The following is a 22,720-nucleotide window of genomic DNA, read 5'->3' on the forward strand; positions in this document are numbered from 1 at the left end:
GCAGGCTTCCCGCTGAGCAGCGAGCCCGATGTGGGACCCGATCCCAGGACTCTGGGATCATGACCTGAGCCGAAGGCAGCCACTTAACGACTGAGCCACCCAGGCGCCCCAAGACATGTAATATCTCTTGGCATTAGTTTATGAAGAGGATAAAAGTTATCAAACTCATAACGTTGTTGTAAGGATTATATGAGAGAAAAGGAACTTGAAACATTCCTGCAGGCTTAAATGCTTAATAGATGTTAGTGATTATTCATATTATTTCTCTGCAGAGCAAATCTGACAATCCAGAGGGTGTAAGAAAGGAAAAAGTAAAAAAACAAAACAAAAACAAAAAAAACCCAAACCCAAACCTCCATGCTTGCTTCGATACCACCTATACTAAAATTGGAATGAGGGCGCCTGGGTGGCTCAGTTGGTTAAGCGACTGCCTTCGGCTCAGGTCATGATCCCAGGGTCCTGGGATCGAGTCCCACATCGGGCTCCCAGCTCAGCGGGGAGCCTGCTTCTCCCTCTGACCCTCTCCTCTCTCATGCTGTTTCTCTCTCGCTCGCTAATAAATAAATAAAATCTTTAAAAAAAATAAAATAAAATAAAATTGGAATGATACAGAGATTACCATGGCCTCTCACAAGAATGACTCTCAAATTCATGAAGCATTCCATAACTTAAAAAATAAAAGGCAAAAAGAAACCAAGAATACATTCACCGTATAGTTTTAAGATTGAGTTCAAAAGAGGGTATCTATCAGGTTTCACACAGATAAAGAAGAAAATCTATATCAAAGAGCTGAACTTGTCTGGTCCTCAAGGCCTGTCTGTGGGTACCCTACACTTTTAAATGTAAATGTTCAGCAAATGTTTGCTTTTCATCCCATGCCCTGTACAGGAGAAGCAATCACAGGGTTGTTTTTTTTTATTTTGTTATGTTAATCACCACACATTACGTCATTAGTTTTTGACGTAGTGTTCCATGATTCATTGTTTGCGTATAACACTCAGTGCTCCATGCAGAACATGCCGTCTTTAATACCCATCACCAGGCTAACCCTAGGCTGCTACTTTACAGGGGCGCGAAGCACTGCTAAGTGCTAGTACTTTCCTTTGAGCTACTGTGCTGGAGGTAATGTGTTGGCATCTGATGGAGGGGAGCACCCTGCCCATTCACATATCCTTTGGGTTGCCTCTGACAAAATCAGTGAGCAGAGGTAAAAAGATGTGTGTGTAGGATGCGGTTTACTCATGTCTGAAACCCTGACGATGGGCAAACAGCGGATAATTACACCTGAAAGTAGCTCCCCCACCCCCACCAAATACATGCCTTTTATTACCTATGAATACCATCAACGCCATGTTAAAGAGAACTGAAATTAACTGAAAAGAACTGACCTGTGAATCATTTCCCAACCAGGGAATCACTGTTGTGATGGGTGATCCATCCCCCGTTAATCATGGGCATGGTTTTCTCCAGGAAATTTTTGCAATTACAGCAATGTAGGGATACAGATTCTAAAGAAATGTAGCTCTGATATTTCCATTTACACTGAATTTTATACACCCAAGAATACAGCAAATACTGAAACAGATTAGCTTCCTGGAAGAAAAGGAGCTGTGAAGTTTTCAGTGAGAATGGGCTGCCCTCTGCTGGGCACTTAGAGAAGTCTCCATGAGGGCACCGCAGGCAGGGCTGCCCCAACAAGTTTTCAGAAACAGTGATACTTGGAAGTAAAACAAAAACAAGACCAAAAAAAAAAAAGCCCACAAAAAACCATGGCAACAAACTTAAACTTTGGTGTTATTTTTTAAAATATCTCCAGTAATCACAACAAACTTAAACTTTGGTGTCATTTTTTAAAATATCTCCAGTAATCACAGACTGTGAAAACACAATTATAGAAAAGGCCCAAGGGAAGGGGATACTTAAAAAAAAAAAATGCCTAAGATTCTTTTATAAATGTGGCACCGTAAAACCAGCCTCTTTTGCTACAGAACTCCACAAATATTTCACTGGCAAGAAAAAAAAAATGAGAATATATTCTCGGAAATCCAGGGAGGCTGAGAGACGTTTTGTTAATAGAGGCAAGAAAGAAGCAAGGCCATCTGCTGAATGACCCACAGCGTTTTCTCGTTGGTTGAGTGGGCACATTTCAGGTCATTTCTCTCAAAATGAGATTAACCTTTGCTCTCAAGTCTGTGGGGGGGGGGGGGGGGGGGGGGGAAGGACAGCAGTAGCTCGAAAGAGGCTCTGGCCCAGGCCGGCGGCGCAGCCACGAAGGGGAGGTCTCCACTGCACATGTCCCAGAGTGAAGTATATGTAAGAGCTACGAAGTAGGCTCACCCAGCAAGTCCTGCACAGGGCTCACTACCCACCTACACGTGTTTCATTCCGCTCAGGAAAGCCCCAGGCTCTTATCTGAGCAGGCCGAGCGGTGCTGATTGGTAAGGTTTGAACTTGAAGGCCAGGCAGCCTTCCTCAAACACTCTCCTCCCAATCAATCAATAAAATGGCACTTGAATGGCTCTGAAATCGCCAAAATGGGTCATTTCTCTTTTCCAGATGTGTTCCCATTCCAATGTGCTGAGAGGGTCAGTGGGAAGAGAGCTACAGTAAATTATTAACATCCATTAGTGTACATCAGTATCATATTAGTTGTTTCCCAGAAAGCAGGGCCCAAAGAGAATGGGTAATAAGGGCAGGTAAGGTTTGAGAGTCAGTAAAAAAAAAAAAGAAAAAAATTGGGGGGGAAATGGCAAGGTGTGGATGGAAACGGCAAGAGGTGTGGATGGAAGCCTCAGTGCATAGCCAGGGATTGTAACTGGAAAAGAACACCAAACATTTTGCCTACTCAGTTATCTTGGATCTCTGGCATGATTGCTGGACTTCCAACCTCTAATATCAATAGCAGTGGATAGAAAATCACAAAAAAATTTGTTGTTGTTGTTGTTTTAATGATGCCAGGGCCCATGTGTGGCCACTAACTCAGATTTCCTTGGGGGGCTCAAGCAGATAGTGGCAATTTTGTAAAGGGTCCCCAGGTGAGTCTCTCACGCAGCTCTGGCTGAGAATCACCACTCTCTGGGTCACATCCTCTCCAGCACTGAGGGTGATGCTGCTGAAGCAGCTAGCAAACAGACCAACGAGCGCGCCCTTCTCATTTGGCAATTTGAGATTTAAGAGTTAAAATGGCAAATACAGGACAATTGCACCTGTTGCCAAACACAGTTCCGCGGGCCAGTGAAGGTCAAAGAGAACCCTCCTACGGTAGGTAATGGCTGGAACCTGTGGTTTTAAGTCTGTGAAAAACCCTGGTCAGAATTCATTTTAGCTCGGGCGCCTGGGTGGCTCAGTTGGTTAAGCGACTGCCTTCGGCTCAGGTCATGATCCTGGAGTCCCGGGATCGAGTCCCACGTCGGGCTCCCTGCTCGGCAGGGAGTCTGCTTCTCCCTCTGACCCTCCCCCCTCTCATGCTCTCTTTCTCTCTCATTCTCTCAAATAAATAAAATTTAAAAAAAAAAAAAAAAGAAAGAAATCATTGAAAAAAGGAAATTATAAAAAAAAAAAAAAGAATTCATTTTAGCTCACGCATTGGAACCACTGAGAGTCAACTGTTCATACTTTCATCTCCAGGTATGTAATCACACAACAAACAGCCCAGGAACTAGAAGCAAAAAACAAGAACAAACAAAAAACGCTGCCACTCTGAAGTATTTTATGAAGACACCTAAGGGTCACTTGAAGCAATTTTTTTTGAATGCTCCCACTCAGGTAAAACGATATTTAATCCAACTCTTAATTTCATCATGAGCTATTTATGCGAAGAAGCTACATTAGGAATCCCTGGTCTGCATCGCTACAATTCTGTAACTTCATACCCCTATCTAAATATGCCTCGTTTTATCAAATCCATTACTTATGATTCGTTTCAGTGTCAGGTCTCTGTTGAACTCTACAGCTGATGAGAGCCAAAACAGCCTTCCGTTTTAAAAAATCACCTGCTAGCTTGGTATTATTGAATTTGAATGTATCCCTTACAAAGCCATCCTGCAGTTAGACCTTTTTCCTAGCAGGGCTGTTAGGAATGGAGCGCTTCTTCACACCAGGAGGGGAGGCACCATCTCCCCCAAACTCATTCAGAATGTCTCCTGAGCTAAGTCTGACCCTCCAAAATCAAATAGCAATAGATATAGTCAATAAAGGTACCAAATCTCTTTTCAGAAGGTACTCTGGGGAATCTGCCTTAGTGTGAAAGTCTGTGTACCTCAGGAGAATTCTGAAAATACGCACAATATTGAGCCATACGCACACCTTCCAAACTGCCCTTGGAGTACCAGAGGACTTACAACTTGCTATGTTTTCAAAAATCTGCCAAATTGAAAGCAAAAGCTGTATATTGGTTGCAGGTTTCTTTTTACTTCTCTTTCTTCATTGTCAACGAACACGTACACTACCAAAATGTTCGGGGAACACACACAAGCATGACATAGGCTTTGCCACAGATGTACCAGCAATGTTCTTGAAAGGCAGGTTTACAAGGGTTCCAAGTCAAGGTCCCCGGCCATTAGGAAAGACACTAGGTCCTCATGAGGGGTCAGGAAAGGAAGTAATCCTGAAGTCCAGAACAGCTTCATAGATGAGACACAGACTCAAGCTGGCCTTAAAAGTCAGAGTGAACAGAGTGAAGGATGACATTCTAGACAGAGAAAAATAAATTAAGACTGTGGACCTCTCCCTCCTGGAATTATATTAATAAAGCATCCTTCTCTGAAATGACTTGAAAGAAACAAAACAAACCAAGTTTCGTGGGCATTTTGGGTCCTACAGAAAGAAAACTGATAACCAATCATATAAAACCAGATAACTACTAAGAGTTATTGGCTATAGGTACGAGGTATGGGAATGATGTCAGGAATTCATTCACAAAAAACTTTTACTGCTCCTGACAACCCTCAACAAAGGGGGAAATTACCTAAATGTTAAATATTACCAGATCCATGCTTCTATGAATGTTAAGACTGTCATAGTCCAGAGATTTTTCATCCAAAAACCTAAGGTGGGTCCGGAAAGTATCACTTTCTAGGCACAACACTGACACGTTGAGTAACCCTTCCAATGCTTGGTTTTTCCACAAGTACAATAACACTAACCCTCACGGGCTTTCACAAACAAAGGCTTCTTCCTAGAGTTTTCAGAATAAACCATCCAGGCTATATGGCCTGGGGTAGGCAGGTCTACGCACTGAAGGGTCAGAGTGGGGGAGATGGGAGGAGGTGATCAGTCCCCACCAAAGATTTAAAACCTAGATGCAAAAGAGAAAATATCACCCTAAGAACAGGAAAATCAAATTGCCAAGATTTATTTAACTTTTTATTTTACAGAAAATACATGTATGTAATATAAACACTGACAGGGAGATAGTACAGGGATCAGGAAGACAAATGAATTGGACAAGACTCTGGCTTCAACACCGCACTGCTTCCTGATTTCATGTGCAGCACAAATTACATGGTCATATATACTGGGAAAATGCAAGGCAACATTCATCTAGATTTACCAAAACACCAGAGGGCCTCTGAAATCCAACAATGCCATACGGAAGCCTGGTCTGTTGCTAAAGAACAAAGCTGAGCACATGTCCATCTATCCATTTACTCAAGGCATTTCATGTAGTAACTTAAGAATGAATTAACACATGAGCTTTAATAGGCTGTGGAGGCAAGGATGAAATTGTGCCTCTTTTCCCTCTTCAGAGAAAATAACTTAATTAAAAGCATAGCTGCCCGACACTGGATAGATGACAGCATAATCACAGTGAATTATTTCAGTAAATCCCATGAAATGCAACACACAATAAAGGATTGCCATGGTGCTTTGCCCTAACAGTCATTCCAGATCTAGTGCTATAAAATCACATGAGTTTTTAAGGCTCTTTCCCAGAACTCCGAACCAGGAAAAATGACCCAAATAAATGGTTGAGATCAAGAGCCACCTTGATTTAAAACAATCTGTTTCTAAACTTGAATTCAATAATAAAGAGTAGGGGTTCCCATTTTCTAGGATTATCCCAAGAGATTAAAGTGACTGGTCTTTCATCAAAGTGTACCAGGTGATAGGCACACTTTGATAATAGATGCCTAATACAGTGTCTGGTTCAGTAATGGGGCTCAGTGTCTTATGATCTGGAGTTCAGATAAGGCTGCTTAAGATCTAGAGATTAGGGGGGCACCTGTCTGGCTCAAGTCAGAAGAACATGTGACTCTTGATCTCAGGGTTGTGATTTGAGACCCACACAAGAGATTATTAAAACATAAATAAACTTTAGAGATCAGCAAGCCCTGAAACTGCCAAGTACACCCACTCCCTCGCTCAGCTCCGTAATCAAAGGTTCTTACAAATAATCTGTAGTCCTTCATTCTTCAATACTCAACAACCTGTGGAGAAAAAAGTGCCTCAGAGACTTCATCCTTATGGGAAGCAGAGTTTATGGTAGCTCATGCCAAACACCGGTTCTCTAGAAGAGAGATGTTTGTGTGACCGGGTGTTTTTGAAACTCTTTTTCCCAGGCACAGCTAGGCTCCCTGTATTGCTGAGGTGGAGATTTTTTCCTAAAGGTGGTTATATAACATCACATGAGAAATACTCATTTTCACAAAAAAAAAAAAAAAATTCACCTTTATATCCCTTATCCATAGCATTTGGCACAATGTTCTGCAATCTATTGTGCTCTCACTAAAGATGAACCTAGAACAGAGGAAACCAAAACCAGGTCTTAAAAGGGATAGGAACGGATATTCCCAAGGAATTCCTGGATCAACTGTGACCTTTTTGTGCTCTATTACAGTAAGTTCTTACTCAGAAGGCTTTTTTTTTTTTTTTTTTAACATGCAAGATGATAAAATGGACCCACACCATATCACGCAGATTAGGAAAAGAGCTACTCACCCTGGACCTCTGTAATGGAACTCATTTACCTCTTCAAAAAGTAGAGGGCTTTAGCCATTGTGCAAGACAGAACACTGTTCCTGCAGGTAGGACAAGATCTTTCACCAAAAATTCTCTACCCTGTAGTCAGACCACAGGTGCCAATATTTGGCTTGGAAAGCAGGCCAAGTACTGAGGGTTAAATGCCAGAAACCTTTAAAGCAGCAAGTGGGACCCTGGCTTATCTTCACTCTCCAGTTACTGTTCTAAACTGTCTAGACTGAGTTCCTCTCCAGCACTTCAACCCCAGAAATTCCATTAGAGGGATCCCGAAGAGGAGACCCGTCATGTGGGAACGAGCCATTTCCTCCCCTATGACTTCTCTTCTCCTCTCTTGGGATCAGTTCCTGTTGGAGAAAGCCCTTCTCTTTGAAAAATGAAAGATGAAACCTCTGAAAAATAGCTTCATCCTATTTGCAGGTTCTAGACACAATTACCTTGAGGGAAATAAGGCACCTAGAATAGGACCCCAGATGGCCTATGTGGGAACGCAACTGACAGGAGAGCCTGTGGGGCTGCAAAGGAGCAGGGCTTCCAAACATGAGCACGACTTTCCTGCCACAGGCTGGGCTGCATGGTGGGGCTGCTGCTGTGATGGTCTGACAGGCACAGTGGAGGCTCTGAAGAACTCAAAGAAATACAGACAAAAGTCTTCCTTAAAATAGAAAGTTACACTGTCAAGCGGGTCTCTGGCCAACACCATCATTCTTCCAAGTAATGTCTTCAGAGTCAAGAGAGGAAGTATGGAAGCACTAGGGGAGCAGTGAGGGGACCCAGGTTTCAGTCCTCACTCTGTTACTAGCTGGTCACATGACCTTGGGCACGCCACTTGACCCTCCCCAACCCACCCCCACCCCGAAGTCATCATCTGTAAAATGGGGATAAAACCACTTGCCTTGTCTACCTCTCGTCGTGATGTGAAGACCAAATGAGATAATGTGAAAGTGCTTTGTAAACTGTGGGACACTGTATGTAAAGTAATAGTATATACTTATTACATTTTAATTAGGTCCTTATCATTGCCTATTTGACTAGAAGTGCCCCATGCAGAATGTGCTTTGCAATAGATAGACTCAAAAATAGGTGCTATAAATATACACTGGCCTTTTCCACTAGGGTTTTTAAAGAATAAAGGGAAATTCTTAATTTCCTCAGAAATGGCCTCAGAATACATTACTTAAAAATGTGAGGTCATCCAAACCTCCCAAGTGATAGAATTAATTTTCTCCAAATATGTCGTGTACAATTACGTCTGGTCTGTTGATACCTTTATACAGAGAAGTCTTAAATTCAAGAAACAGCATGCTAAAACTTAAAACATAATTACAGTTTGTTGTAAAGGAAATAAAATGAAAGTAAGAGGCATCCTATATAATGAAATTAGGTTCCAGTTCCTCAAATGGTTGCCTTTTTCCTGAGATATCTCCAGGACAGGGTCCTAGTCCTGTGAAGTGCTTTAGAGAAGCTTAGCCTTGCACGAGGTGAAAAGGACATGTAGGTTGGCAATTAGGCTGTGCTCATTTTCAGCACTAGGATTTGAACAAGGTCTGCTAGGAGCTGCCAAACAGCTTTGGTGGAGAAACCCATATGGCCCAAAAGAGGCTGGCTAGTTCTCAGATGCCAGGCCAGAGTATGGAGAGCAGTTTAACGCAGCCATCCAGTTCAGGGATTTTCAATTCTTCCTGTAAGGTGGTTCTGCTCTTCTCCGCTCTAGTAAATAATTGAACAGAAGAAAAACAGTAAGATGTAGAGCAACATATCTACCAGACTTTAGGGCCTTTTTCTGCCCAGCTGCAAGTTTACATGCAGAACAGAGACCCAGGCAAGACATGAATGGGAATGACTCTGACCAGCCCAAAGCACCCAGATTCCAGCATCCGTGTGAGACAGCCTTTATTACAAATGTTACAAATGAGGAGTTGGAGGGAGTCCTGTCAGTGCAATCACTAGTTTACTGGATGGTCGTCCTTTGGGGCCACAGGCGTGTTGCTAACCTCCACTTTTCTTCCTGATTTGCTTTGCTTTCCGGGGTTTGAGGATGGTATAGTTTGCATATGCTGTATACTGATCTGACAGGAAGGGGACATAGAATGCCCGCAGCAACCTTGAAGATCTGAAAAACAAAGAAAAAAGAAAAAGACAAGACAGAATTTTATCATTGGAGAGAATTTACTAACAGTATTGAAAATGATGAAAGGAAGTTACTTAAGTGTGGTGGCGAGGATCATATTCTATGTATGTAGCACAGAAAAATGTGTCCTTTAACTACTAGATCAAGAAAACAGATTTAATCAAACCAAGTATCTTGTTACCAACACCGAAAAGATGGTGTCCCTCGTAAGCCACAGTGTTTCCTTCAGAATAGCTCTAGACCTTCACTTTGCATAGAATATGCCATAGAAAAGTTCCAGGTCAATCAAACCACTGCTATTACTGGAAAAAAATTTTTTTTAATTTTATTATGTTATGTTAGTCACCATACAGTACATCATCAGTTTTTGATGTAGTGTTCCACGATCCATTGTTTTCGTATAACACCCAGTGCTCCATGCAGTACGTGCCCTCCTTAATACCCATCACCGGGCTAACCCATCCCCACCCCCCTCCCCTCTAGAACCCTGTTTGTTTCTCAGAGTCCATCGTCTCTCATGGTTCATCTCTCCCTCCAATTCCCCCCCTGCATTTTTCCCTTCCTTCTCCTAGTGTCCTCCATGCTTACTGGAATAAATTCTTAACACCCAGGTGGTTTCTGTATCCAAGAGCCTGTAGAGATACCAGACGCTCCAATGATCCTGATGCCCGTTCTAAGTGTCCTAGGAGAGGCAAAGAAAACTATGTGCTGGGCTTCCTGAGCAGTGTTCTGGCAATGCCTAAATCAGAGAGAGAGAGAGTATACACAAGCTCATGTCCCCGGCGGGTGATAATATCCCCACTTGTTACTAAAATACACAAACGGCGGAAAACCTGAATTTCTCATGACTTTCTGAAGAATGTGAAAAGTGCCTCACAGGTACTGAGCACTCGGTATTGGACAAGCACTGGAAAAAGTGCTCACACTTCTAAAGATATTATTTAATTCACCCAATAACCCCATGAGCAAAGTGCTGTTATTATCCCTACTTTATACACGGGCAACCGAGGCTGACGCAGACAAAGTCACTTGCTCAGGGTCACACAGTGAAGCGATCGCGCCTCATTCAAATCCAGATTTGATTCCAGGTTCTGCACTGGGTCACCTGCGCTCTTGATGTGCACCATGGTTTATGCTGCATCCCAGACACCAGCTAACCAAATTCATCACTTCCTAGAAAATGTGGCAGCGAGAGTCTGGTATTCTGTATGAAGTCTTATTCCTTGACTATGCTTTCTGAGTCTGAAAATCCAAAGTTGGCCCAGTTACTGCCACCCTCAGTGAGGGAGCTGAAGAGTGTTCTGCTGCCAGTCCTCTTCCAGACTCTAAACTTGTAAATGTCATGTCAACATGGCATCTGTACTGGCAGCCTCCCCCTGGCTTTGGCAGGCTCCCGCAGTGCCTGCACACAATGATATCGTGCTTGGCATACACACCTCCTAGATTCTCCCCAAATGGGACGCTGGCAGTGCTCTGTGCTCAACAGAGACGCACTTTACTTCAACAGCTAACAGCTCGAGGGCTTTGATAGAAAAGAGGCTTAGAAGAGACACACGAGATAAAGCAGGCCTGCTAACAAAATGAACAGGAGGAGGAAGCACCCACCTCAGTCGAAAAGAAGTTAGTTTATCCTTTCTGTCCACGCTGCACAGAGAAGGGGAAGGTCAGAACAGAGAACGGTAAGCCACAGCAAACTCCTGCAAGCCTCAGTGGAGTAAAGAGAGGCTAAGACTAATTAAGTGTCATTTCCATTCCAGTGGACTCTGCGATCAAAGCCTCACTAACATGGTCAGCTCAGCCCTTCAGGCAGTTCCAGTAGAATATTAGGTCTGCTGGGCCCAATCTGAGTTTTTCACTTTCTTTTTTTGAACAATTCCTTACTATTTGGGAAGACTGTTATTTCATAGTTTTATTTGTTTTAGAGTCTTCCTAAGAACAAAGAGAAATTCTACTTATTTTTTAAAATAGAATAAAACTCATTCTATCTTGTAATTACCACATGGATCCACTGCCACCTTTTATAAATTTAAGTTATATTACGGGATCTTAGTGGTTTTATTTTTTTCCTGTATCTCGGATTAATTACAACTATATATTTTTTAAAAACTAAAATAAGACAAAGGAAAATGATGAAATCACCAAAAAAGATGATGCAAAAGTAATCACTATTGTATTTTATCTGCAATTTTCTAATTGCATTGCCCAAATTATTGTATCATCTTCCAATAAGGTATAAAAGACCTGAGACACTATCTTTGCAGTCGGCTTTTAGCTTTCATTGAACACAGCTGAGAATCCAGGATTTTTAAATTTTCTGCCCATGACAATGAGAAGAAAACGGACAGAGAGAGAGATTTCACAATTATTAGATCCAAAGATGAGTGTAGAGAGACAAAGAGCAGCACCCCTAGCAAGGATGGTAACACTGATCCGAAATGAAAGTTCAGACCAGGAGTCTAGAGATGACTGCATGCCCCACAGTATACATGGATGAATCTTCTCAAACTCAAGAATTAATGAGTGGGCAATGTATTTCTCAGAACAAAAAGGAAATAAGGTATTTTGATTCAGTTAGTCATTCCACAGGGAGGACTTCATCATTCAATGTTTTGCAGCAAGAACCTACACCTTCCTGTTACGCTTAAAAAGGGCATATGACCATATGCTTTCATCTTTAATGATGTCTGTGGGCCAAATTTTATTTGATACAGTTCTTAAGTGGACAAATGCTGAAGGCAGGTTAGTACACAAAGGTGACTAGAAACGTATATATGGGAAAGAAATTTAAAAATTCAATGGATCTATCATTTTAGTTGGTATCAAAGAATGAAAATGTCTGAATTGTGGAGCCAAGAAGATACAGTCTCTTCAACAAAATTATGAGCCATTAAAGGTTTCAAAAAATTCTAGTTTTTCATTTTGATGATGCAAGTGCTTAGAACAACCAGAAGTGGTAAGCTAGAACCTACTGGAGATATATTTAAAGTTTGGAACCAGTATTTTCAAGATGGCTATATTCCAGGTCCACGCATGACAGCTGCATTCCAGAGGTGTCCATTTCAGGTGTCTACATATCTATGTACATCTATTCCAAACCAGGAGAATATGGAAGATTCAGGGTTACTACACTTAAATTATTAAGATTTCAAATGAAGGTTTTTGTTTTTGTTTTACTATCCTCTTATTTTTATAAGTTATTTATAAAATAACTAAAAAATGTAAAAAAACAAAGTGTCTATTGGGCAAGACAGTAAATGGTAATGGGCTATTTTTCCTGGTATGTTGATAGATCATGCCCAGAAACTCCAGAAGAGATCTAGGGCCATACAGGGGTCATCATCAAAAATACCGATTGCCCTGAAATGGAAGAAGGGCCACTATGCATTACTGTTGAAGGCAAAGGTGAGCTGAGACAAAGGTAAAAAGATAAAGGAGACTGGGACAAAATACGTGCAATACATAGGAAAGGATTAGTAGCAAGAACATATGAAGTATTTCTGCAATCAAGAGGACAAATGACTCTGTAGGGAAAAATGATAAAGAACATGAACAGAGAAAAGAAACACAAATGGCCAATATTGGTGATCTAGTTGGGAGATACAGATACATAACCACGACGCAGCATCCAGTAAACTAAAAGCTGATACCAAAGTTCAAAGTGATAATATACACATCGAGAAGAGAGGACAAACACTGAGGGTTGCATAAGTGTAGAAAAAGCGTTTACTGTATCTCATTTCATTTTCTCCATCCAACATTCCAAGATACACTCAACAGAAAGGCAACATGCTCATTCATAACCAAGTCTACAGGATCTTGGGTTAAATGCTCTGTCCACTCAGCACCAGCCAGAAAAATGGCTTAAATAAAATCCAAACTCTTTCTCATGGTCTACAAAGCCCTAGGAGATCTAGCCCTCACTTCCTTGTCCCACCTCCCCTTGCTCATTGTCCTCCTGCCCACTCCACTCCCCCACCAGCCTCCTCACAGTCCTTCCCTCCCTATAGCCTCTGCATGCTTTCCCTCCTCTCCCTGGAACACGCTTCCACCCTGTTTTTCTTATAACTGAGTCTGACTCATCTTAGAGGCCACCTTGGAGAGGTCTTGTGACACCCTAGGAAAGCCCAGGTTTCCATTTCTAACACAGTTAATCTCTCTCGGGGCACCTTGTGTGTTTCTTACACTCTGCACAATTTACATTTATTTGTTGATTAACTCATTCACTGTCTGTCCCCCACATACCGCCCCCAGATATCTGGGATCAAGTCTGTTTTATTTACCAAGAGCACAGTGTCTGGCACATAGTACATGCTGAAAAACAGATGTTGGATGGATGGAAGGCAGGGAGGGAGCAAAGGTGAAAGAAGGCTGCTGAAGAGAGTGAGGCAGGGATTTTATACAAATGATATCTGAGTTTAGCTCAATTCAGTTCTTCCACCAGTGACTGAGCACCATATCAAGCAATGGTTTAAGTGCCAGAAAAACAGTGGTGGACAGAAGATTCCTACTCTCAAAGGGGAATTCGAAGTCCCATTGATGGGTGGTTTGTAATAACCATCTTGCTAAGGACAAGCATAGGTATGACTTGGATACATCGAGAGATCCATGAAGCATCCTGATTCTGCCATGCTTCCTCAGGACACAATCACAAGAAATTCAGCATCAAATTCTATTATTATGTGTTCAGGAAGCAATCAGTCATTTCTAGTTAAGCCTGAACACAAAACTATATAAAAGGTGGGGACTCTATATAAGGAGAAGCTAAGAAGAATTTATTTATCATCAGAGCTTGGTATTGGAAAAAAAACCTTATTAGAAGGTGAATCTCCTTTTCTCTTGGAGATTCTGCTTGTCGTCTTTAAGAGCATTATCTACCTTTAACATCTAAAGCCACTAATGTCTTCTAAAAGAAAAGTGAGCAAACCGTCAATATACACACCTTTGTATGTGTATATTGATTTTGATTTTTTTAAATCCAAAAAACAAGTTGGCTTGAATTCTCCACTTCTAACACTATAGCTGCTATTCTAAATTGATTTCTTTACCATCAACAGCTTTAACATGTTAAGCACAACTGGGGCCCTTTAAATTATTTTATTGTTGCTGGAAAAAGGGAAATCAAATTGGTTATTTGCCTTTAGTGAAAGAAAAGAGCAGTTGAGCACTGGAGTAACATAGACCTGGAAACACTCACAGACCTGGAAATAAATATCAGACTGAAACACAAATTAGAACAAAATTAATGTCTATCAAAACTCGTACAACAATGTCTGTAATAACGTGAAATGGCAAAGTATTGCCCTAGGGAAGCACAGGAAGCATAATTTAGGGAGACGCAAAATATCTGTCTCGATCATGGAAGCTGACTTCCCCTTCCAATGAGAAAGTCACTTAAGCAATTCAAGGATGAAATCCACGTTGACAAAGCAATTGCCTGAACAGCATAATTAGCCGACAGCTCAGAATGTTTTCTAATTCAATTACCAGCCCTATTGATCAGGGCTGGGGAGCGATCTGCTGCAGAGATTTCAATCTGCCCTTGCTGACTTGGATGGAAGACCACCCACCAGAACCTGAGGTCACTGGGCCAATTTTTCACGTTAAAAAGACAACATCCAGGGCGCCTGGGTGGCTCAGTGGTTTAAGCATCTGTCTTCTCCGACTCAGGTCATGATCCCGGGGTCCTGGGATGGAGCCTGGCTGGGAGGGCTCCCTGCTCAGCGGAGAGTCTGCTTCTCCCTCTCCTGCTCCCCCTGCTTGTGTGTGTGCTCTCTCTCCCTTCCTCCATCAAATAAATAAAATTTTAAAAAATAAAATAAAAAGAAATAAAAACACCCTAGTCTTCAGGTTTTCTAATTTTTATCTATCCATTCATCTGAACATTAATATCCCTGTGAACCTCTAGTCTAAACCCATTGCCAGTTCTTTCTAAAGCTGGTTTCCTGGGGCGCCTGGGTGGCTCAGTCGTTAAGCGGCTGCCTTCAGCTCAGGTCACAATCCCTGGGATTGAGTCCCTGCATCAGGCTCCTTGCTCAGCAGGGAGCCTGCTTCTCCCTCTGCCTGCCACTCCCCCTGCTTGTGCTATCAAATAAATAAAATCTTTAAAAAGAATAAATAAAGCTGGCTTCCTCTCTTTTTGTCTCTCACTCTCTTGCACTTAATTTGTATTCCAGTGACAGATTGACCATAACCCTCAGCACAGAATTGTCCTTTCACAGATCTTCAGTTCGGAGGAGGATCTCAGAATCCCCTCATGCCTTAATCTTAGCCATCCTCAACCTACAGTCCCATATCAAGCAACTTAAGAACTGCTCAAAAAGCTGGTACGCATCCAAACTGTGACTGTGCTTTAAGATTCTTTAACAGGAAATGGGGTGAGGGACACTAATGTAAATAGTGCAGAGGTGACATTTATATCTTTTCCCAATTGGAGAGAAGGACACAGGAGTTATGTGCTCTATGTTATATAGCCCACTAGAATGTCAGTCTCTTGAAGAAAGAACTTTGTCTAACTGCCGTATCTCCAGTTTTTAGGATGGTACCACAGAAAGTGCTCAATAAATATTCTTCTGTGAAAGAAGGAATGACTACCTGACTCTTGGGAGCACCTAGTTTTACCTCCCTTGCCTCTGGCAGCATTCATCTTCTAGAAGGAAAAGGAATTATAAAAAATAATATGAAGCTCTTGTTTCTCTTCACTTCCCAAACAACTCAATCCTAAAGACATCCATCAGACGGGTCCAAGCAAAACAGAAGTCTACAGTGTGTGGGGGAGAGAAGGGGTCCCACGTTACAGCACAAGTAACAGGTGGAGGGCACCCATAGTAGCAAAGAAAATATTAATGCAGGCGGTCACATAACCTCTCCAGGTTTCAGTTCACATAAACTGTGCTGAATCATCGTTACCTACGTGACCAGAATGACAATTTCCAGCAGGGATGTCCAACAGACCCTTGACATTCATGAATAAATTCCCAGTTTTGACTATTTGGTAGCAAGCTCCAAAGATGCATGTAATGATCTGGAAGTTCACTGAGGCACTAACTGTAATCACAGCACTACAAGACTGGTGTACAGACTGAATCATTTAACTGATCCGTGGCCCTGGTCAATCACCTGACATAACACCATAACCTCTTGCCAGTCACCGTTAGCCAAAATTCAGAATGAGGGAATGGAGAAAGAACTGGTATTAGGCAACTGGCCATTTTCTGACCTTCAGTCCCACCACAGTGCTAGGAAGATGCTCTTCACTAGTCTCTTTTCCATCTGATGGCTACTAAGATATGAAGGTGTTATATGCTCCAGCCACCATTCCTGTGGAGAAGACACTAAACCATATTCAAAACGGTGTCTGTCTCTGCTCTTTGGACCCTTATTTGAGCCATTTCTTTGTGACAAATAGTAAGTAACACTGGAAATCACATCAGGTAGATGATTCTCACAAGATTTACAGAGAGGAAATAAACAGTGAATATACTTTAAAATAAGAAGATTTTTATTTATTTATTTTTTTTTTTAGCTAAAAAAACAATTTGTGATTTCTCTCAAATGTGTGGTTCACTGATGGGTTTTGTTTCATCTGATGTTGGCTAGAATCTTCACAATGGCCACACTCCCGTGGCTGGACTGAGAGCTCAGCTAGTGCAAAGGGCCTTCAGGCCTCCTCCATGTGGGCCTCCTTTCTCCTTAAAGCCACAGTGCCTGGATCCTAAGAAGGAGCATTCCAAGAGACAGGAAACAGAAGCCCATCGATCAGCCACTCAACAATCTTTATCTTACTGAATAAGGGCATCAGAAGCTTCTAAAGAAATCCTTATTTCACCTTTTTCTCCTTTTTTACTTTGGCATAAATCCAGTTTTAAGAATGTGAAATAATGGGGCCCTGGGTGGCTCAGTCAGTTAAACATCTGCCTTCAGCTCAGGTCATGATCTCGGAGTCCTGGGATCAAGCCCCACGTCAGGCTCCCTGCTCAGTGGGCAGCCTGCTTCTCCCTCTGCATGCCGCTCCCCCTGCTTGTGTGCACTCTCTGTCTCTGTCAAATAAAATCTTTAAAATAAAATGATCTTTTTTTTAAAAAAAAGAACGTAAAATAACCACAAAACAAGAAAACCACAGGCCGATATGACTAACGAACACAGATGTAAAATCCTCAACAAAATATTAGCAAACCGCATACAATAATACATTAAAAGATCATCCACCATGATCACATGGGATTTATTCCAGGGATGCAAAGATGGTTCAATATTCACAAATCTGTCAGTGTGATAGAGCACATCAGCAAAATGAAGAAAAATCATATGACCATCTCTCTAGATGCTTAAAAAGCATTTGACAGCATTCAAAATCCATTCATGATGAAAACTACCCAACGAGTGGGTTTGCCAGGAACATACTGTGACACAATAAAGGTCACATATGAAAACCCCACAGTGCGGTGGAGGCCTGTGTAGGGCTGTTGCTCAGCAGGCCCGGCCTGGCTTTGGGCCCAGGGCCTCAGAGCCGGGGACTCTGCCCCTGTGCCGGCCTGGCCGCTGCCAGCAATCCCGGTATACCGCGGCACCTGCCGCAGAAAGATGTGGTGGGTATATATACCACGGAATATTACTCAGCCCTAAAAATGAATCTTGCCATTTGCAACAACATGGATGGAACTAGAGGGTATTATGCTAAGTGAAATAAGTCAGTCAGACAAAGACAAATACTGCATGATTTCATTCATATGTGGAAGTTAAGAAACAAATGAACAAAGGAAGAGAGAGAGAGAGAGAGAACCCAAAAAACAGACTCTCAACTATACAGAACAAACTGATGATTATGGGGGGTGGGGGGGGTGGATGAAACAGGTGAAGGGGATTAAGAGCACTTATCATGATGAGCACTGAGTCATGTACAGAATTACTGAATCATATTGTGCACCTGAAAGTAATTTAACACTATGTTAACTATACTGGAATTAAAATGTAAAAATTTTTTTTAAAAGATGTGGTATACATACACAACAAAATATATTATGCAGCCAAAAAAAGGGATGAGACTGTGTCATTTGAGACAACATGGATGGACCCAGAGGGTATTATGCTAAGTGAATAAGTCAGAGTGAGAAAGACAAATACCATAGGACTTCATTCATATGTGTAATCTAAAAAATAAAACAAATGAACAAGAAGTAGAATCAGACCTATAAATATAAAGAACAAACTGAGGGATGCCAGAGGGGAGGTGGGTAGGGGATGGGCAAAATGAGTGCGGGGTGGGGAGATACAGGATTCCAGTTACGTAGTGAATAGGTCATGGGAATAAAAGGCACAGCATAAGGAATACTGTCAATCATACTGTAACAGTAATGTACGGTGGCAGATGGCAGCTACACTGTGGTCAAAGCAGCATAATGTATAAACTTGTGGAAACACTGTTGTACACCTGAAACTAATGTAACACTGTGTGTCAACTATACTCAAAAAAAAAAAAAAAGAAGAAGAACACGAAATACATCAAATAACTGGTAACTATTTTCTGAGACCTTAGTATGTGCTAGGTGTTGCAGAGATTCAAAAAGAGCTGTGGTTTCTAACTCTCAAGGAGCTTAGAAACAGAGACCTCTGATGATGCCGGCCACTTGGTCTAAGCTAGCTAACAGCAGGGGCAGCCCCAAAAGGCCGTACACACTCTTCAAACCCGAGAGTCTCTGTAGCATGGACCTGGAGCACAGATGGTCTGTACATAGTCTCTTTCCAGAGATCTAATTTCAAAACAATGGGAAGCACACGCTCTGAGTTTCAGAAAAACAAAAGGTTTGTTCTTCTTAAAATGTCAGCAGATCTCATTGATTAAGCAGTTGAAGACTGCAATGAGCAAAATGCCAATGTGTTCTGAAGCCAAATCTAGCCTGGGGTAGCTCTGCCACATGAAAGGTCTCAGCAAAGTACTGGGAGAAGATTTAAAAAAGGGGGGGGGGCAGAGGAAGGCCAAGAACTGATAAAGAAACAGAAAGTAGTGAGAGTAATGAGCTGTAAAGAATTACGAAAGTTCATGGGGCGCCTGGGTGGCTCAGTTGTTAAGTGTCTGCCTTCTGCTCAGGTCATGATCCCAGGGTCCTGGGATCGAGCCCCACATCAGCTCCCTGCTCAGTGGGGAGCCTGCTTCTCCCTCTCCTGCTGCCCTCCTGCTTGTGCTGTCAAATAAATAAAATCTTAAAAAAAAAAAAAAGAATTACAAAAGTTCAGAAACTCTGGGGTGCCTGGGTGGCTCAGTCAGTTGGGCGTCTGCCTTCGGCTTGGGTCATGACCTCAGGGTTCTGGGATCGAGCCCTGAGTCGGGCTCCCGGCTCAGCAGGGAGTCTGTTTCTCTCTCTGCCCCTCTAACTGCTTGTGCTTGCTTTCTCTCTCAAATAAATAAAGTCTTTAAAAAAAAAAAAAGTTCAGACACTCTGATCTCTTCTTCCTTACAATTTATCAGTATTCTTGGCAGAGATGAAGGAGCTGGAGGTACCACCATGATTGATGTGTAGGGAAAAGACAAGAGCACTTCAATTACTGATTAGGAGGGAGAACTAATTCTACCCAAAGGACGTGAACACCAGCTGAAGCATGTCAAACTGTTGGCTTGCAACCAAATACTGCCATAGGGTGTAGTCTCCCTTTCCACCTGGGTAGCAAAAAGCCACAGATGAACAGCCTGCTGGACTATTTTGTGCACCATATGTCTCTTCTGCTAGAAATCTCCTTTTAAAAAGTAAAATTTCAAAAATTATCCAATTTGGACGAAGAATGGCATCAAAAGAGCTGTGATGGTTTTAAAACACGTCCATAATTCTTTGACATTCCTCCTGTCAATAAGGAAAGTCTAATTCCTCTTGCCTTGAACATGGGTTATTCGAGTGGCTTGCTTTCCGTGAACAGAATGAGACAAGAGTGAGACACTGTATGAATTCCAAGGCTTGGTCATAAAAAAAACCTTTATAGCTTCTGAGATACTAGCTCTTGGAAGCCGGCCACCAGGCTGTGAGGAAGCATAGGCCATGTGGTGAAGCCACGTGTAGGTGCTCTGGCCACAGCCAGCATCAACTGCTAGACATGTGAGAAAGCCTTTGCGATGCCTCTAGTCCCAACCACCATCTGACGGCCAATGCGTGAAGAACTCTGAGCAGCTGAAGAACTGTCTGGCTGAGCCCAGTCAACCTCCAGAACCATGAAAGAAAACAAATAACTGTTATTCTTTTATATTGCTAAGTTTGGGATGATTTGTTATACCACAATAACCAGAACAAAAGGTTCCAACTAATTTGCCCTTTACAGCAATTCTCTATGATCTTCTCTTCCAGAAATAAACAATCCTGCTTATGCTGGGGTTAGGGGCTGGGGACACAATGGCTGCCATCAACCAGACTACCACACAGGACCAAAATGAATACAAGTGCCACAGACTCTTTAGGCCTCACAGCTGCTGGATTCACTTCTTCTTGGAGGCTGAAAGAAGAGTCATGGTCTCGGTAAAAAAAAAATCTCCACGGCAGGTAAAGCTCAGTGACCACCGAGAATCCTGTGTTGGGCACTGAAAGAACACCGGGGACAGGTGCTGTCAGCACAGTCCTGATGTTGCTGCTGTCGAGGCCCTCTGACTGGAGAGGGTCCCTCTCCCGCAATGCCAGCTGAAAGGGTGAACTTTTAATCCCTTGCTTGCATCTACTCTTCACCTGTAACTATAAACTTGCAGGGCTTTGAAATCCTGCCTAAATTATCTCAAGCCCCATCAGGCAAGCCTAAAATTCAGTTAGAGGAGGCTAATATGTCCAAAATAAGGAAGAAGGAAATCTCACAATCCAAAAACCAAAGGTGAAAGCAAAGCTAGCCAGACAAAAGGGACCTACACCGAGGGAGGAAAGCGTGGGCAGAGAGCTGCCGTGTGAAGCAGGGGCAGGGCCTCCCAACTTGATTCCGAAGCTACAAACAGGCCCTGGTGCTCAGGAGGCCAACAGAACCTGGAAAGGCATTTCCCACCAGACTCCTACAGCCACACATTCTCACCACACTTCGGAAGGAACCCACCGCTGAGCTGGCAATTGATTGCAACACTCTCCCTCCACTCCTCTCTGGGAAACCTCCGAGTAGGCATTACATCCACCCACGTGTCAAGCTATTTTATACAAGCAGCAATTATATCATGCTTCAAAGAAAGAAAAAAAAATCCTCTCTTATTTTAGAAAGTATGTAATATGAGATGGCCATAGAGTAACAAATGTGTCTGGTTTAAAAAGTGATATTGCTAACTAGTTTAGACCCCATATCCCAGGAGTCAGAGAAAGCTTTATACAATTAACCAGACACAGACGTGGCAAACCCAGGGAGAGGAAGGCATGGCTTTGGCGCCAGCTGTATGAAGGGGAGACCAGAAGATGGTAAGATCTTCTGCCTGGGTCCTGTCTCAGACTAGTGGGTTCTGGTTCTCTAGGCCTCTCATAATGCAGAGAAGCAGCCTATGGGAAAAGAATGAAAGGACTTCTGGGTTGCCATTCACCCAAATGGGCTAACGACAGTTAGCCCTATTTATGGAGTCAGGCTCCACTAGCCCAACAGTAAAGGCCTTGCTTGTCTTCCAACAATTTCAACAGAAAACAAGCTTCTTCCCGTATTCACAGATATTCAGAATTGCTAAATTTGTACCAGTCATAATTACTGACTAATAAAGATTATTATTGTTCTAATAACCTTTAGGCTGCTTTCCCCTGGAGCTGAGTCTGCACTGAGTAGGATATTTTTACGTGCCAGTACGGTCTTCAAACTATCCAGGTTGCTTCCCTTTCAGATGGCTGAGACCCAACCGAGGCTCCAATACCAAGGAATGTCATCAAATTAAATCAAATAAGTAAGCTATGGGCAAATCCACACATCAACATGGACTGCAGAGCAAAGGAACAATCCATACTCCATTCCTCCATCCTGCTTTTTGGGGCAAGCCCCTGTATTCTGGTCACACTGAAGCAGGGTGACCACACATCTTGATTTGCCCAGGGCAGGGTTCCTTTTATTTTCAAAAGCACTTTGATTTGGATGATCTCTTACAGATCACTCCCACCTAAAAGCCAATCTAAGCCAGTGGAAGAGGTAAATTACATTTTTCTTTTCTTTTTTTTTTTTATTCTTATGTTAATCCCCATACATTACATCATTAGTTTTAGATGAAGTGTTCCATGATTCATTGTTTGTGCATAACACCCAGTGCTCCATGCAGAATGTGCCCTCCTCAATACCCACCACCAGGCTAACCCATCCTCCCACCCTAAATTACATTTTTCTTGACTAATCCCTCAGGCACCTCAAAGGACTTCTTTTTGTTTCCACTTGTGCTCATGATTTCTTCTCCTTGAATTATCTACGCGATTCTGCCCTCTCTACCACCGGTACAAATCCTCCTTTCCCTCCACGCCTCAGCTCAGGAGCCATGTCCTTCAGGAAGCTTCTCAGTATACCCTGACCGCCACAGATCTCTCCTCTCTTGGAAGTTCTAGCACACAACCTGGCACCTCCTATGGTCTTACTATTATTTTCAGGTCATTTTTTGCATGTGTAACTATACAAGTTGTAAGTTATTTAAGGGCAAAATCTGTG

General features: G+C 42.5%; 1 protein-coding gene and 1 pseudogene across 2 annotated transcripts in view; one reads left to right on the plus strand and one right to left on the minus strand.

Moving 5' to 3' along the window:
* The first annotated feature begins 572 nt into the window (after nucleotides 1-572).
* On the plus strand, nucleotides 573-671 carry LOC118013579 (annotated as a pseudogene).
* Nucleotides 672-5,131: 4,460 nt separating this feature from the next.
* ALG9 (ALG9 alpha-1,2-mannosyltransferase) overlaps nucleotides 5,132-22,720 on the minus strand; it is an 89,496-nt gene continuing 71,907 nt past the window's right edge. For both annotated transcript variants that reach the window (XM_035008918.1, XM_035008916.1), the window contains 2 exons: nucleotides 8,973-9,091; nucleotides 5,132-8,688 (listed from right to left, as the gene is read on the minus strand). In XM_035008918.1, coding sequence (XP_034864809.1) covers nucleotides 8,651-8,688; nucleotides 8,973-9,091 — 157 coding nt within the window. In that variant the 3' untranslated portion in view covers nucleotides 5,132-8,650. The remainder of the gene's footprint in view (nucleotides 8,689-8,972; nucleotides 9,092-22,720) is intronic.

Source organism: Mirounga leonina, unplaced genomic scaffold (genome assembly GCF_011800145.1).
Source record: "Mirounga leonina isolate KUSES-001 unplaced genomic scaffold, KU_Mleo_1.0 Mir_153, whole genome shotgun sequence".
Taxonomy (NCBI): Eukaryota; Metazoa; Chordata; class Mammalia; order Carnivora; family Phocidae; genus Mirounga; species Mirounga leonina.